This window comes from Hyposmocoma kahamanoa, unplaced genomic scaffold (genome assembly GCF_003589595.1).
Source record: "Hyposmocoma kahamanoa isolate Upper Pololo Valley unplaced genomic scaffold, ASM358959v1 100403, whole genome shotgun sequence".
NCBI classification, from domain to species: domain Eukaryota; kingdom Metazoa; phylum Arthropoda; class Insecta; order Lepidoptera; family Cosmopterigidae; genus Hyposmocoma; species Hyposmocoma kahamanoa.
Genome location: NW_020653324.1, coordinates 1 through 18,422, shown reverse-complemented (window position 1 = coordinate 18,422; position 18,422 = coordinate 1). Strand labels below are relative to the sequence as shown.

Sequence of the window (18,422 nt, the reverse complement as noted above, 5' to 3'; positions counted from 1 at the left end):
CTTTGAGTGCCTTTAAGTGACTTTGAGTGCCTTTGAGTGCTGGCTGATGTCCATGAGTGCTTTGAGTACCCGCGAGTGCCAGGGACTTAAAGGCACTCGCTGGCACTCAAAAGCACTCAAAAGCACTAGGGGACGTTTAGGCCGATGGCTCAATAAATAAATAAAAACTCCCGTCTTCAAAAAGACAGACTATAGTGATGTAGATGCGTTGAAAGATTCGAATAAAATGCTCTACCGATTGAGCTATCCAGGTCGTAAACCTTAATATAACCTATGCCCAGCACTTTTTGTAGTGTCAATGGCATACACTCATGGCGGGCACTCAAAGGCAATCAAAATCACTCAAAAGCACTCGCTGGTACATAAAGGCACTCGATGGCACTCAAAAGCACTCAAAGGCACTAGGGGACACTCAAAGGCACTAGGGGACACTCAAAGGCACTCAAGGGCACTCAATGGCACTCAAAAAAACTCGCTGGCACTCAAAGGCACTCATAGGCACTTATGCTAAAATGCAAACTTAACTATTTTGTGAAATAATCAATCTGTAATTGCGTTTCCAATAATATCTAATTAAAATTTTTAATGATAAATATTAGTCTTCTAATGGCTCCATACAAACCATACATATTTATTTCAATAAAAAATATTTAAACAAATATTCATATAAAAATATGCCCTATAAATTTATCATAATTGTCAGTTTTAATTGTTAATTGTTGAAACACTGTAAATATTTAAAATTGATTAATTGTTAATTGTAGATATACGCGATTAACAATTGGTTAATCGCTAATTAGGACAACAGAAATTAGCAATTAATTAATTGTTAATTGCTGTTGTCACGGTTGACAATTAATTAATTGTTAATTGCCGTTGTCGCGATTAACAATTAATTAATTGTCAATCTTTAATTGCCTGAACAATAAAATTTGCTCTAGTGTATTGTTTCTTCTTGTTTAAGTGTGCACCAACTTATTGTGTTTTTTTCCTGTTTGACCCAATGCGCAATGGTTGACTGGTAGAGAAAGCCGCCATTTATACTTCAGTGTACAATAAAGTTTAAATAAATAACGCAATAACGCAACACCCAGGGAAACCCTGAGTCGCGGGTGCCATGGACACATATAGACAACCACAAATTATACGTAAACTCACGAGAGAAATAAATGTAGGCCATACACATATTTCTCACGGCGTAGGAATCGAACCCAGGACCTCTGCGCGGCAGTCCAGCATGGTAACCGTTCGGCCACGGAGGCCGTTATGTTTCATTTTTAAAAAGTTTAAATAAGCACATTTTAAAGGTGGAGGTGATAAATAATGAGCACGGCAACCGCATCACGCCGTCGTGCGTGGCCTTCGTGGACTCGGAGAAACTCGTCGGTGAAGCCGCCAAAGAGCAGGGCGTAATCAACCCAGAAAACACTATTTTTGGTATGTTAATTTTATTAATCTGGCAGCCGCACGCTACGACGTGATGTTTATTCCTTTCCAATAACCGCTCACGCGATACATGCAGCCGATATACGCATACCACACCTAGAGGTGTCGGTGATGATTCTATACCGATTTATCGGATATCGAAGTTATAACAAGTAAAAGAACTGATATTAATTGCTATTTCGGTAACTACACTAGCAAACCATAAAGTTTTTAATGCCTGGTCTGTCATTTAAAAAAAATAAACAACTTCAAAAATACGTCACGACAATCGTGTGTGTTATTGTTTGGGCTGGTGATTTCGGTGTTTATTCATTGAAAACATACCGTAAGTAGCGTTTTTTAAGTTTACCTTGAATATAAATGTTTATAAACTATACTTTAAGGAGTAATTTCTTGGTAAACGTTAGAACCACTCAAACGGAATATTATCATATTTATCCAAGTACACCAAAAATTTCATTACTGCTTTTTAAGTGCAGGATTTGCGGTGTATTACTGCATTTTATATGAGATGTTTTTGTTGGTAGTGCGGAGGGTATTTATTTAGCAATCCAGAATAATAATTTTTATTTATAAAAACTTGTATTTAAACTGAATGCTTTTCTAATTTGCGAATCCAAATAGCCGCCATTATGCGGTAGGAGGAGTGCATCGCGTGAGCGGTTAAATAAGTAGTGTTGTTATTTTATCATTTTACATGAACAAAACTTGATGAGGATGGCGAAAGTTGCCCCGTTAACGACGAAGAGCTGTTCATGGACTTAGCTAGAATAATTTTGCGTCTTAGTTTATGCCTAGTTACGAATATATTTTTGTGTATTTTTAGAAATAAAGGATAAAATAAAACACAATGTGACAAAAATATTTAGACAATATATACCTAAATGAGAAATAATGAAAATTGCACAGGAACGTCTTGACAAGAGACCTCTTGCCAAAATCAAAAGAAATTGCTCCTAAATTAAAGTTGGGCGCTATTTATAAAAATAAATCTTCATGCGTGAACAGCCATCCTTCGAGGTAGATGATTTTCTTCAAAATGAAATGGGACCACTTTGGAAGTACCCCCTTTCCAACAAAAAAAGAATTATGGAAATCGGTTCACAAATACCGGAGTTATCGCGTAACATACATACAAAAAAAAAACATACAGTCGAATTGAGAACCTCCTCCTTTTTTGAAGTCGGTTAAAAATACATGTCCCTTCCTTGACCAACTTCTGCTGTCCCGGTTTATTTCGTCCCTTACAATTTAAAGATCCTTATACGAAAGTGAGTCGATCAGCATTAAAAAAAATTGATCAGTTTTATTCATTTTTATAGACAACTCACATTTGAGCAAATATTTGACTATGCCGTTATATTTTTATTCAACTAAAAGATCATTTTAAACTCATAGGAAATTAAACAATTTTTCTGGATTTAAATCGCGTATATTTGTTTTTTCAAACAAACCAACGTTTTGGGCCCTTCGGTTGACTGATCATGTGACCTGTAAAGAGCTCGGAACGTCGGTTTGTTTGTAAAAAAAAAAACAAATATACGCGATTTAAATCCGGAAAAATAGTTTCATTTCCTATGTGTAACAATCGTGAAAACCTAAGAAGTCTGTATATAAACTCATTGTTACCTTTTAAAGTAGGTCAACTAAATCCTCTCTACGAAAGTCATATTAAATGTATGGCAGCTTTTATTGATGTCGATTTACTTATTAGGTAACGTACTTTCCATACCAGTTTAAAGTTTTTTGATATCTCTTACGAGTATATTAGTTATGGAATAATCGTCTGGGCACACTTAAGAGGGAGCATGCCAAAAAAGTTTTGTCGTTGTCTCCGCCCAAATTTGTGAAACAAGTATATGCCTGAAGTTCGCGTGACATGCGACAGGAGATGTTGAATTTTGCGCATTAAAAGTACCAAATTCGTTTTAACGGAATAACTCTAAAACTAAAGGGATTAAAAAAAAATCCGTAGTAACAGTTGTCGATCATGCATAAATATAATTAATTATCTAATTTTTGTCCTAATAACCTGTAGCATTTCGAGGATAAATCGAAAAAAAATGTGAAAATTAGAGGTCATTTCGTGATTTTTGTCTATCGAGGAAACTTTATTGTTTTATGTTTCTGATTAATATCTATGCTTGAATATATCGTGTAGTTACTCATACAATATTTTATTTTAAACTTTAAAGTGGATATACCCCTCTAAAATCAAATCGAAGATTAGGAATTTTTCCTCTGCTCCCTCTTAACGATTGCACCCGCCATCTAGTGGCAGGGTGACGTACTATTATTGTTTGCAAGCTTCCGATAGGTTTTATTACGAGGACAAGCATTGTAGTGTATGCCATTATGACACTACATAAAGTGCTGGACATAGGTCTTTTAAGGCTTACGACCTGGATAGCTCAATCGGTAGAGCATTTTATTCGAATCTTTCAACGCATCTAAATCACTATAGTCTGTCTTCTTGAAGACGGGAGTTTTTTTATTTATTTATTGAGCCATCGGCCTAAACGTGAGATGGAGTAGACACAGATAACTATAGACAAGTTGTTGAGAATTCAGCCAAAACTGAACTCCTCTGCTTTAATCTTCCTTCGATATCAATAAAACTTCCTTAATTTGAAGTGGACTGTATATTCATTAAATGTCGATCTGACTTACAAAACAAGACAACTAAATGTAACAAGTGAGTGATTGATAGTGATTCCAAAACTGATTACAAAGTGATTGATTCGAATGACAATTATCGCTTATATTTATACCAGTACGGTGTCTCCCACATCGTACCGGTCCTATCAATGGGTCGCTACGCCGCTCGGCCAATCAGAGCTCTTGAATTAATCATTCTCCTCTGAACTCTTGCTCTGACCGGCCAGGCGCGTACGGCCGTCCGTAACACAAGTAGAAGGAGTAAAATGACATTTGTAGGGTTGCCACTTTTCATAAAATTTTAAATAGTTATGTAATTATTGTCGACAGTTTTGTCGATAAATTGTGAATGAAGGTAGAATTTTGCCAGAAATATCTGAATTGTGAATGTTACGACGTTCTGATGATTACTGATTGTGTTATTGCATTCTTCATTCTTATTGTGATTAGGAGGTGATGTGAAATTAATTTTTATTCATTATACATTTTAACAAGAATAGACAGATTTGATTATACTTTAAAACATGTCTCCTCTTTACATTTTTAACCGACTACGAAAAAGGAGCAGGTTTTCAATTCGACTGTATGCTTAGTTTCATTTCCTGTGGTTTTTTTGTATGTATGTTACGCGATAACTCCGGTATTTGTGAACCGATTTTCATGATTCTTTTTTTTGTTAGAAAGAGGGTACCTCCATAGAAGAAAATCATCCACCTCTAAGGGTGGCTGTTCACGCATGAAGATTCACTTTTATAAATAGCGCCTAAATTTTACCACAAGAACCAATTATTTGAATGGTTGATTTTGCTATTCTCCAATTCAAGGCGTTTTTCTTTCTCGATATACTTTGGGTAGTGAGAACCGATTTTTATTATCTCCTGTGTCAAGTCTCGTATAGTGGCAAACTAGGGGATGAATCCGGGTTTGCGCACTTTCCGGTAACCGATTTCAATAAAAGTTTGTAATTATATGTAATTCCACGTACTTTTGAGGTCGGTTTTATTTAGTACTCTGTACTGAGATTATTTAATAGACATTGTTTTAAATGCAGTGCATGAACTTATAAAAATTACTCACCTTTTCATTATTGACCTATGCCAAGTAGTTGGACAAATAATGCGTAAAAGATTATTCAAATGAAACAAGTTCGGCTATTTATTGTATAAACGTGATCAACATTCAGTCGATAGTCGATAGAATATATTATATTATAGAGTGGAATCACTAACTGTTTGCAAGCGGGCAACACTTTTGTGCACACAATATGTTCACAATAATGTCATTCAGTTGCAGGAGCCCTTCAATAATAACGCCGATAACTCGTTAACAATATGATTTAATGAAGAACTTAATGACTATTGCAAATGATGTTTGAGAATTTGAATATAAAAAATATCCTTTAAAATCGTCTGATGCTCGCACTTGTCTCTTTTTGAATTCGTCCGTTTTTTGACCTTTTGAATGAAATTTTTTGAATGAACTTTGTGAGTTTATGCACACCCGTGTCTCTCGGTGCCCACGCGGTGATCACTTCGTTTCATCGGCGCGACCAATCTTCAAAAACTAAGAATACACGAACCTACAGACAAATTGTTCTTAGTTCATATAAAATAAAGGAAAAATACAGACTTTTAAATCACAGATACGGTTTTTGTATAATTTTAATATTTGTCACGGCTCTGGATACTTGCATGTGGGCCGGTCATTCGGTTACATTGACTTCGATATTTCTTCCGAAAACTTTTTTAAATAATCTCGTTTCACAAAGGAATTTGATTTGTTTTTAGAAATCTTTAAGTAACTCAGTGCCTCCGTCCTTATTGTGACTACATATTATGTGACGGGACGAACAAGTCGTGCGCCTGATAGTAAGCGAGACGCCTGTCTATGACAGTTGCAGTGCCACTCAGAGATTTAAATCGCAATGATCTGAGGGGCACTGCCACTGCGCCCATCGCCCTGAGACATAAATTAACAAGTCCCTTGTGCCTGTAATTTCACCCTTACCCTTCAAAACCGAAACACAGTAATGCTGACATTACTGCTTGGCGGCAGAAATAGGTAAGGTGGCAGTACTACCCTGGATGAGCTCTTTCACAAGGTGCTCTACTGCTACTAAAAAAATATCTTCACCTTTGATCTCCATCTCACCTGACAGAAAGTGGCGATGAGGTCGACGATGGAGCATGCACACCTAAATAATACCTATTCACTCTCGCCTTGAAAAGGTCTAAGTTATAGCGTATAGGGAATAAGTTAGCTGGCAGGGAATTCCACTCCACGATCGTTCGCCATGGAAATGTCGAAGCGTAACTCTTTGTGAGAATCCTTGGAATATCCACAACATAGGGGTGGAACCAGACTATGTCTGGTCCTCCGGTAATGAAAAGGGGAATTAAATAATTAATACTTAACAGAATAAACGTAAGCATTCCACTTTCGTCCCAATAATATGTAGTTCGTATTATATTTATGAATTTCGTTTGGTTATCTCCTCGATGCTTGCATATATTTACTTATTTTATTTTATTAATACTAGGTTCCCAAATTACGATTGACTATCAGAAACATTATCGTAAAAGTTTACTCGACATGGTCCTTAATTCGAAATGTTCGGCCATTGCAGGTGTGAAGCGACTGATCGGACGACGCTTTAACGACCCCGTGGTACATGCAGACATGGAGCTGTGGCCTTTCACAATCGTCAACGAGGGCGACAGGCCTAAAATCCGGGCCCAATTCAAGGGAGAATACAAGACCTTCTTTCCTGAAGAAATCAGCTCTATGATACTGTGCGCACTCAAGAGATCAGCCGAAGCGTACCTACGCCAGCCAGTTCCCAACGCCGTGGTGACTGTGCCAGCATACTTCAACGACTCCCAGCGTCAGGCCACCAAGGACGCTGGCACCATCGCAGGCCTCAAAGTACTGCGCATCATTAACGAACCGACGGCCGGCGCGCTGGCATACAGCCTCGACAAAAGTGAAGAGGAGCAAACCGTGCTTATTTTCGATTTGGGAGGTGGAACTTTTGACGTCTCCATCTTGACCATCGAAGAGGGCATCTTCGAAGTTCGTGCCACGGCTGGGGACACGCACCTTGGCGGTGAAGACTTCGACGCGCGGCTGGTGGAGTACTGTGCCAGCGAGTTCGCCAGGAAGCACGGACTGGATTTGCACAGTGACAAAAAAGCCCTTAGGAGGCTGAGGACGGCGTGTGAGCGCGCAAAATGTACGCTTTCATCATTGACAAAGACTAGCGTAGTATTAGACGCGCTGCTCGGCAGCCATGACCTTAACATAGTAATCACTCGCTCACGGTTTGAGGAGTTGAACCAGGACCTGTTTACCGAGATCAAGAACATCCTGGGAAGAGTGTTGTGCGACGCGGCGATGCGTAAAGAAGATATTGCAGAAGTGGTGCTGATTGGTGGGTCGACGCGAATTCCATACGTTCAGCAGATGGTGCGGGAGTTCTTCGATAAAGAACCAAATAAGACAGTAAACCCGGATGAAGCCGTCGCTCACGGCGCGGCCATCCAAGCCGCTATCCTGGAAGGTGATCCTTCTACGACCATCTCTAATCTAGTTCTAGTCGACGTGACCCCTCTTTCCCTCGGCATAGAAGTGGTTGGAGGAATTATGAGTGTAGTTGTCGCCCGAAACTCGACCATTCCCACTAAAAACACCAAAAGATATAACACTGTTGTTGACAACCAAACTAGTATCTCGATCAATGTATTTGAAGGCGAAAGACCGATGGTAGCTGATAATTGTCTACTCGGGAAGTTTACTATGTCTGGAGTGCCACCATTGCCGGCAAACCAGGCTAAGGTGGACGTAACATTTGCGATCGATGCCAATGGGATCCTTCACGTTACGGCTGAGCAAACCATCACAAAGGATAAAAACCAGATAACTATCACTAGCAGCAAGGGGCGGTTGTCGCAGGAAGAGATCTTGCGATTGACACAGGAGGCGGAAATCATGAAGCACGAAGATAATGCCAAACGAGAGGCGGCCGAGGCCACTGACGAGCTGAAACGCCTCTGCCGGCTCGGACAGCGCGAGGGGAACAGTGCCATCAAGTATAAAAGCCAGAAGCTGCTGACGTGGCTGGCTGGTCCTGGCGCCAAAGCGACGAAACGCGAAATTGTCATGAAACGGCAAGAGTTGGATCTGCTCTTCGATATAAAAAAATCTGAGAATTTAAATCAAGGAAGACGTATTTCCCTTGACATTAGCGAGTTTACCTTAGAGCGGTTTCACAATGTGAGTATTAACAGCGTATGTGCAGTGATTTAGTCGGAATGCAATAAAGGGTTTTACTTGTATTGTGGTAGTTTTTTATTATTATAAATAAAAAAATATTTTTCCCGTACATTGGTTTTTTTTTAATGGCGCCTGGCGGTAAGCGTCACGCCTATTCATAACAGTTGTAGTGCCACTCAAAGGGCTAGTGCCCTCTGCGCCCGTCAAGCATGCCAAAAAAGTGTTGACGTTGGCTCCGCCCAAATTTGTGATACAAATATATGCCTGAAGTTCGCGTGACATGCGACAGGAGATGTTGAATTTTGCGCATTAAAAGTACCAAATTCGTTTTAGCGGAATAACTTTAAAACTGAAGGGATTAAAAAAAATCCGTAGTGACAGTTGTCGATCATGCATAAATATAATTAATTAACTAATTTTTGTCCTAATAACCTGTAGCATTTCGAGGATAAATCGAAAAAATGTGAAAATTAGAGGTCATTTCGTGATTTTTATCTATCGAGGAAACTTTATTGTTTTATGTTTCTGATTAATGTATATGCTTGAATATATCGTGTAGTTACTCATACAATATTTTATTTTTAACTTTAAAGTGGATATACCCCTCTGAAATCAAATCGAAGATTAGGATTTTTTCCTCTGCTCCCTCTTAAATAATAGCCAATCTGAAATTACACCTTCTTTTCGTGCGAATGAATAAATTTGTTATTATTATTATTATTTATTAATGTCGGTTTTCCTTGTCTTGTATTAGATTAAGATTGAGAAATTGCGTCATTGACCTGACAGGGTAACAGGCACCCGATCGCCCGCAGTGGTGATCTTTTGTGGCAAACAAAACGTCACAATTTGAGACTCGTCGACGTATTGGTTGGACGTCAGACGTGGCAAGCTGAAAGACCCGGCATCATCCCCACACCATCAGCTACCATTATATTGACCGTGTGCTCACGTGCCCCATGTGCACACGGATCTTTACTGATAAGATTGGGTACGTGACCCACGTGAGAGCGCACGAGCACCACAGTGGAGCTGAGGGAATTGCCGTGGACGAAAACGGTCAGGAGAATTCATCATAATCGTTAGATTAAGTTATTTTGAAAAAAAAATTATCTTATCTTCTCTTACCATATAAACATATTATTAGTATAGACTTCAAACTTAGTACTTATATTCTACCAGGAACTTCGTAATATTTGTTAAATGCCGCAATGTTGGGCGCTGATTCCTCTCTGGAATGGTCTTCAGGAGGCTGTTGAGGCTGACACTGACAACTTTGTCCAGTTTTACGTACTAGGTACAGCCATGAAACTGTCTACGTCGAATATAGATACACTGCAGAAACGTGACAACCCGGACTAAACGCCCTGAAGTATGACCTGTGTAGTATAGATAACTGTTACCTGTGATGCGTATTGCTTGGTTAGTAATTAAGTTTACATTTCAATTGTATTATTTTGTCACTTATACTATGCTTATACTCTAGAGATCGAACAATAAACAAATCTCTTTAAACCAACGCATTTTACTTTATCACCTACGGCCACCTTAATAATATGAGACCTGACCCGAAGTACGAGTGAATTTGTATCTTAAACCTCAATAAAAAGAAAAAATATTATTAAACGTTTACTATGTAAGCAACGCCACGGCACACAGTTGAGATAAGTCAGAATCGGTGAAATTGTAAGAGCTACAAACAAAATTAATATCTTGTAATATGGTAATTGTAAATAATGTTCCCAACACTTGACTTAGTCGACATGTGCAATGGTCACACTTTCGCGAATTATAGCTTCATGTTGGCCATGTGGAGGAGTACCTTTAGTCTTAGTAGAATATCTTTAGTCTGCACATTAGTTCTGGGATCTGCTAGCCACGCCAGCAGCGTCTGGCATTTGTCCCTGATGCAGGCCCGTCCGTCCCGCAATCCGTGTCGGCACATGCTTTCCAGGTCGTTCCTCGCCACGGCCTCTTCCCGCCTCACCTCGTCATCATGCTTCATAGATTCAGCCATCCGCACCAATCGTATGATCTCCGCCTGCGACAGCCGCCCTTTGTTGCTAGTGATCGTTAACTGATTCTTTTTCTGTGTGATGAGTTGCACTGCCGATACGTGAAGGATCCCATCGGCATTTATCGCAAATGTTACATCCACTTTAGCCTGGCCTGCCGGCAATGGTGGAACACCAGTCATCATAAACTCGCCGAGTAGATTATTATCAGCTGTCATTGTTCTCTCTCCTTCATATACCATGATCGGGATATCGGTTTGATTATCGACAGCGGTACGATACCTCTCGGTGTGTTTAGTGGGGATGGCCGTGTTACGTTTGATAATTACATTCATAATATCTCCAAACACTTTGATGCCGAGAGAAAGAGGGACCACATCGACGAGGACCACGTCAGAGATGATTTCGGAAGGATCGTCGTTCAGGATAGCGGCTTGAATGGCTGCGCCGTGAGCGACGGCTTCGTCCGGGTTTACGGTCTTGCTTGGTTCTTTTCCGAAAAACTCCCGCACCATCTGCTGGATATATGGGATTCGCGTTGACCCTCCAATTAGCACTACATCTGCTATATCGTCTTTAGGAATCTCTGCTTCTAACATCACTTGTTGCATGATGTCCAGAGTCTTTTGGAATAGGTCCTGGTTGAGCCGTTCGAAGCGTGTGCGAGTGATAACCGCTTGCAGATCCTTGCCGCCGTGCAGTGCGACCAGCTCCACACTGGTCTGCATCGCTGACGAAAGCGTGCATTTTGCGCGCTCACACGCCGTTCTCAATCTTCTTAGAGCCTTGTTGTCCCCGCGCAGATCCAGCCCGTGCTTTCTTGCGAACTCATAGGCGAAGTACTTCACCAGGCGCGAGTCGAAATCTTCACCGCCAAGATGCGTGTGCCCAGCCGTAGCACGGACCTCAAACACGCCTTCTTCGATGGTTAGCGCCGAGACGTCGAAAGTTCCACCTCCCAAATCGAAAATTATCACATTTCGCTCTTCTTCTGTATTGCCGAGACCGTAAGCGAGCGCGCCCGCGGTCGGTTCATTGATGATGCGCAACACGTTGAGGCCTGCGATAGTGGCGGCGTCTTTGGTGGCCTGACGCTGAGAATCGTTGAAATAAGCTGGCACGGTCACCACGGCTTTATGCACTTTCACTCCTAGGTACTCCTCAGCCGAGCTCTTGAGTTTCGACAGTACCATGGCGCTTATTTCTTCAGGGAAGAAGGTCTTGCGTTCGCCTTTGAATTGAACTTGTATCTTAAGTTTGCCATCCTCGTTGACAACTGTGAATGGCAACAGCTTTATGTCTGCCTGCACTATGGGGTCGTCAAAGCGGCGCCCAATCAATCGCTTCACATCTGCAACAAGCGGACATTTGGAATTTAGTTCGTGACATTCTTATGGTTGTGGTAATCTAATGGACATTATTATTGTAACTAGGCATTTGCTTCATTAGGCTATACGGTGCTAGGCACTGGCACTGTATCTTGTTACATTTTCCGTTATACCATGTTCTGATTTTATATTTAAATTTCAATCAGTGTGCTGCCATCTAGTGGTTAATAGCTGAACGACGTCGAATTAAAGATATTTACTTAATTCTTCTAACAAGAAACGACCACATTGAAGCGGTATAAAGTTTACTTTCGTTTCGTGTAACAAAAAAATGTTACGATACACAGAAAATTGACAATTTATTAAATAAAATAAGACTCAAACGATAATATAAAACACCACCATAGATAATATTACAAGTGCGACTATAATTTTTGCACTCCAAAGTAGCAAAATAAGACATTTTTAACTTATACACACATAAGCACTTTTACTGTATTTATTATTCTGTGGTCCGAAATATATCCCATAGAAAATACAATGAAGCAATAATTCATTGATTCAATTCACATACCGAAAACAGTATTTTCCGGATTGAGCACTGCTTGGCTTTTGGCGGGGTCACTGATGAGTCGTTCAGTGTCCGTGAAGGCCACGTACGAGGGCGTGATTCGATTGCCTTCGGCGTTAGGTATAATGTCCACCTTTAAAGATATTATGCATTTTGTGAACTGTTTAGCCGGAGGAACAGCAAGAATAATAAGCTCACTATGAAAAATAACCTCGTGTTGGATTTGCCACATTTATGGACACGGAATTGTAAGCAAATCAGAATAAAAAATTCGCTCTTTGTTCTTCGTTTATAAGTGTGATTTTCGTACTTTGTAAGATTGTAAATTCGTTCACCTGAAATTTAACACAACAAGTCAACTTTGGTTTTAATTTTTTTGTGCCCTTTGTAGAATATAAGTATCAACATAGTTTTACATCCAGTGTGTGCGTAGCCAAAGCCAAGAGGCCGAAGAACGCTTCCCAATCTTTTCCCAAAAATACTTTACATGGTCTCATGAGACTTTGACGGGCGCACTGCCAGTGCCCTCAGATCTTAGTGATTTAAAGTCCTGAGTGGTGACAAGTGGCGCAGGATTTGTTCGTCTCGTCACTTGGTATTATAAAAAAAGGTGTTTGTTATTACCTGTCTCATTCATCTTCTTATACGCATACCTCTCGCACAAACTTTTCTTACAAACTCTTATTTGTGTAATACCCTCCCCGTGACCTTCGCGCGCGCCAGAAGAGGAATATAAGATACAAGATACTATATCTTATATTCTCATAAACGAGAAGAGTGGCGGCCGCCCGAAGCCAAAGAAAGTTAAACTTCAGTGCCTCAAGACCCTTTTGGAAATAAAGGTAAGGCGTGCCGCTTTCTTCTGTCTTCCTAATCATATAGTCCACTTAACCACCGTCATACCCTACAGGGGCCTCCGTTTCTAGGGTCTCTGTTACGGACAACGAGCCGTGAACGAAGAGCGCTCCGAACTCCGCACTCCGCACTGAGTGCGTCACCATCTCCCGCAGCCTGCACACCGCATCGAACGGAGTCACCGCCACCTACACCCCGCACACCGCGCTGATCCGCCTGCTCTCTAACATCGGTACTAGTTATGAGACTGTAATTAATATTTAAATAGGACCCGAATGATCAATAAACGTGGCGGCGAGGCACTCTCGTCGCGGCGAGGCACTCTCGATCACTGTCACTCATCCCAGTCGGCTGTGTTTCAGGTACCTGCTCTGCTCGTCCGACCGCTCGCCCGGTCGTGCCCGCCTTTTGTCCGTCCCGCCGCTGCCGCGGCCTACCTGCGCTCACCCGGTCGCACGTGTTCTTTTCAGAACGCCGGCCCGGTGCTCCGCTACTAAGTATTTCTTTACTTATTTTACTTTCCGTACTTGTGTTATCAACATTTACTAATACTATCTCTTCCCTTTCAGCTTACCTAGTCGTGTGTTCTTTCCAGAACGCCGACACTAAGTTTCATATCTTGTTTACTAGTTTCATAGAGTGTTTCGCATCTCGGTTCGCTATCCGGTGGAAACCTAACGGTGCCAACGAAGCCGGAGGCTCTCTCAAGGAGAGACCGCCTGTGTTCCCGCGAGTCCTCCCCTGCCCCACCTTATATTTAACACGCGCGATTTTAGCTAGACGCGACTGCCCCCGAGTTTCTTGCGCCTCTTCTTCTCGGGGGAACGCATTCCGAAGAGGTAGTAATTCTCAGCTAGGCCCCAGTAGAGCCTAGGGGGTTATAATGATAGGACCCGGCCTCGTTGGCCGAGTTTAGTATGGCCCTTCCGGCCGCCGCATTCGACCCGTCGCAACTCTTGCGATGGGTCTTATCCAACGAAAACATACGCGACGCCGCGCTATCCGCTTTTCCCGACTTGGCTGCCTACCAGCACCCCGCCCCCCGCCGCCCGATCGTTATGTCCCCAGCACGCCCCGTGCTACCGTCGCCCGCGTCACCCGACGTCCCTAAGCCCCCCTCCCCCTCCCTTCAGGAGATGGACATTGCTCCTCAGTCCTCTGAGGAATCCGATTTGCCCACTGACTCCGACGACTCCACGGAATACACCCTCGTCAAGGGAAAAAAGGGCAAGCGCTCCCGCGCTGCCAAATCATCAGACTCCCCTGCCCCTAAGGCAATAAAAGCCCAAAAGGCTAACTCCCGCCCGTCCTCCGCGCAGGACAGACCCCTCTCCCCCCGCGTATCCAAGCAGCCACCCGCACCCGCGCCGGTACCAAAACCCACCGAACCAGCCCCCCCGCTAATAGTAATCCGCTCAAAGGCCCGTTGGGGCGAAATTTCAACCCGTTGCAACAGCTTAGGGATAAATTTTTTGAAAGCCAAGGCGTCCGAGCTTGGCATAAACGTCAAGGTCCAATCGTCGTCGGACCACCGCCGACTCACCCGTCTCTTAAACGGCTTGAGTGTAGAATACTACACGTACGCACTCCCCGAAGAACGCGTTCTCCGCGTTGTCATCCGCGGGCTCCCAAAGGAGCTAGATGCAGAGGTCATCGCCGCGGACCTCCGATCACAAAACCTCCCGGTACATGAGGTTCACCGAATGTACAAGAGCCGTTCCCGCGAACCATACGACATGGTACTCGCCGTCCTCCCCCTCACACCCGAAGGTAAGAAGGTCTTCAACCTGACCACCTGTTGCCAACTCACCGGCTTAACCGTTGAGCCTCCTCGCAAACGTGGCATGCCCGGACAATGCCACAATTGTCAACTGTACGGGCACTCGGCCCGTAATTGTCGCTCGCAACCCCGCTGCGTTAAATGCGCACTCCCCCACGCGACCTCAGCCTGCCCTAGGCCTAAAGATAGGTCCCAGTGCACCGAGCCTCCTCGGTGTGTTCTGTGCGGAGAGTCCCACACCGCGAACTATCGCGGCTGTGCTAAGGCCCCCCGCCCTAACCACAAGGTGGCGGCGCGCACTGCGGCCCATCAGCAGACTAGGGCACAACCTCAGCCCCTTATGTCCATCCGCGACTTCCCGGCCATCAGCCCTGCCCTTACAGCCCCACTATCGCCCCAATCACCGTGGGCAATCCCCCGCGCCAACGCCCCTGCGCCCGCCGCTTCGAAGCAGGCTAGCCCCATCGCCTCCGCTGCCCCTAAGGCAAAAGCACAATCGGCGCCTTCTGCGCATCGACCCACCGCGATACCACCCGCGACTCACTCCCTTAAGGACGACCTGGCCCTCGTGAGCCACTTTGTTAGCACCTTCGACGTCTTCGAAGTTAAAAATCTAGCTACACTCCTCCGCGCCACTGACGGAAACGGCACTGCCCGTCTTCAAGCCATGTCGCGCTTCAGCTCGCTCATAGAATCACTGAGCAAATTCTCCGCCTCTTCGTTCTCCCTCTAAATGGACTTATTAACCAGTAGGAGTAGAGTCAAGCCACGATCACTAAAGCTAGGCTTTTTCAACGCGGATGGCTTATCAAGCCAACGCGAGGAAGTTCGAACCTTCCTCACAGACCACCAACTCGATGTCCTGTTAATTCAAGAAACCTTCCTTAAACCCTCCGCTCGAACCCCCATGTTTGCCAACTATTGCGCGGTACGCAACGATAGATTGAACTCGCCCCTCGGCGGTACCATTATATACTACAAACGGTCACTTCACTGCATCCCCCTCGACCCACCCCCTACAACGTACATCGAAGCATCGGCGTGTCGGCTCGGCTTCACCGGCCACACACCGATCACCCTCATTTCGGCCTATCTCTCCCCTGATACTTCCCGTTCACTAATTCGCGAAGACCTCCAAGCCCTCTTGTCCCTAGGAGATTCAGTAATTCTGACTGGCGACCTCAACGCCAAAAATACTGCATGGAATTGTAACACCACCAACCCGCGCGGTAACACCCTCATGACGCTATCCGAATCCATGCACTTCGATATAATTGCACCCCTAGAGCCCACCCACTATCCGCATAACGTAAATTACCGCCCCGACATCCTAGACGTAGCTTTATTTAAAAATATTAACCTCAGATTAGACTCAATCCACGTCGTTCACGAATTAGTTTCCGATCACCGCCCTGTCCTCTTTCACCTCTCCCCTCGTTCGGACATAGCCCCCCCTGACCCTTGCGCCCCCGTTAAATCGGTGTTGGACTGGGGGAAGTTGAGTCATGACCTCAATTTCCTCGAGTCTGAACACCTAGTTCAGATTCCGGACGAGATCTCTTCAGTCGTAGACGCCAACTGTGCTATTGACCGGCTAGAGGGACACATTCAAACCGCCGTTTGTAACAGCTCCCGGCCGGCACCGGCGACGGACGACCGTCGCTGGAACCTACCGGAGGATGTGCGTGCCCTTCTAACGGAAAAGAACGCAGCCACTCGTGCTTACGACTCTTACCCCACCGACGAAAACCGTCGTTTCCTGCGGGCTTTACAGAGGGACGTAAAGACGCGTATGGACGAGGTACGTCAAAGTCGATGGGAAAAGCTCCTAGAAGGGCTCGAGCCCACCCACCAAGCCTTCTGGCAACTAACCCGTTCTCTCAAGTCCGGCACAGTTGCCCAAACGCCCCCCCTTAACCGACCCAACCGCACCCCAGCATTTGACGACGAGGAAAAGGCCGAATGCCTGGCCGACAGCCTCGAAGCCCAGTGTTCCCCCAGCCTAGAGCCGGTCGACCCGACCCACCTCCTCCAGGTGGACTCCGAGGTCGAACTCAGAGCAACCCTCCCGCCCTCCGACACTCCACTCCCCCCGGTCACCCCAAAGGAAGTAGAATCGCTCATAAAGGACCTTAAGCCCCGCAAAGCCCCAGGCCCTGACGGTATCTCCAACAAGGTGCTTAAACAGCTCTCTGCACCCCTCATCTGTCTCCTGACTGCAATTTTTAACGCCGCTCTGACTAACTGCATCTTTCCGCAAAAGTGGAAAGAGGCGGTGGTCATCGGTATTCACAAGCCCGGGAAACCTCCATCTGAGCCCTCCAGTTACCGTCCCATCTCCCTGCTTAACACCATGGGCAAACTCTATGAGCGCATCCTATACGCCCGCCTCAGAGACTACGTCATGTCTCACAATCTCCTCCCCGACGAACAGTTCGGTTTCAGAGCTAGGCACTCATGCGTCCAGCAAGTGCACCGGATAGTGGAACACATCTCCGAAGGCTTCGATCGCCCCCGCTTCATGCCCACCGGCGCCCTCTTCTTCGATGTGGCAAAAGCCTTCGACAAAGTCTGGCACAACGGCTTACTTTACAAGCTGTATTAACTCGGCGTGCCTGATCGTCTCGTGCACATCATTCGAGACTTCTTGTCGAACCGCTCTTTCCGCTACCGAGTTGAGGGCGCACTCTCCTCCCCTCACCCCGTAAGAGCTGGAGTCCCGCAAGGCTCTGTCCTCTCGCCTCTCCTTTTCTCCTTGTACACTTGCGACATCCCCAAGTATCAGGCAGTAAATCTCGCCCTCTTTGCCGACGACACTGCGCTCTACTATTCGGCGCGCAGCTCCAAGTTAGTTTCCGCGGCTCTCCAATCTGCCACCACACGCCTAGGCGAGTGGTTTCGCAGATGGAGAATCGAAGTCAATCCCGACAAAAGCGCGGCGGTATTCTTCACGCGAAGTAACCTATCCAGTCGTAGGGTACAAAACCTCACCCCGATCTCGCTCTTTGACCGCCTAATCCCTTGGGTGAACACGGTCAAATACTTAGGAGTTACGCTCGATAGGAAGCTGTCATTCAAAGCACACGTGAAAACCGTCCGCGATCGCGCCCACTTTGTTATGAGCCGGCTTCATCCCCTTCTCAACAAGCATAGTAAACTCTCCCTTCGCAACAAGGTGAGACTGTACACGACCTGCATCCGCCCTATCATGACGTACGCCAGCGTCGCTTTCGCTCAGGCAAATCCCGCGTTAATACACCGCTTGCAGGCTCTCCAAAATAGATTCATGCGCAACGCGACAGGTGCCCCGTGGTACCTGCGCAACGCTAACCTTCATATAGACTTACGACTCCCCACAATAGCCCAATTCATGAAACAGGCATCGAGGAAATACTTCGACTCTGCTCCTCACCACCCCAACCCCCTCGTGGTGGCTGCATCCTCTTACGACCCCCTCAGGGAACAACCCCACCGCGTACGTAGGACCCGTCGGCCAA

At 44.8% G+C, this 18,422-nt stretch overlaps 2 protein-coding genes across 2 annotated transcripts; one reads left to right on the top strand and one right to left on the bottom strand.

Moving 5' to 3' along the window:
- The first annotated feature begins 1,310 nt into the window (after nt 1–1,310).
- Nucleotides 1,311–8,469, top strand: LOC113230113 (heat shock 70 kDa protein cognate 4-like). Its single transcript, XM_026463883.1, has 2 exons — nt 1,311–1,437; nt 6,731–8,469. Exon 2 carries the CDS (start codon nt 6,784–6,786, stop codon nt 8,407–8,409), a length of 1,626 nt encoding a protein of 541 aa, XP_026319668.1. The 5' UTR covers nt 1,311–1,437; nt 6,731–6,783; the 3' UTR covers nt 8,410–8,469.
- Nucleotides 8,470–10,150: 1,681 nt separating this feature from the next.
- On the bottom strand, nt 10,151–12,423 carry LOC113230121 (heat shock cognate 71 kDa protein-like). Its single transcript, XM_026463897.1, has 2 exons — nt 12,294–12,423; nt 10,151–11,742 (listed from the first exon to the last, which is right to left on the bottom strand). Exon 2 carries the CDS (start codon nt 11,582–11,584, stop codon nt 10,166–10,168), a length of 1,419 nt encoding a protein of 472 aa, XP_026319682.1. The 5' UTR covers nt 11,585–11,742; nt 12,294–12,423; the 3' UTR covers nt 10,151–10,165.
- Nucleotides 12,424–18,422: the final 5,999 nt, after the last annotated feature.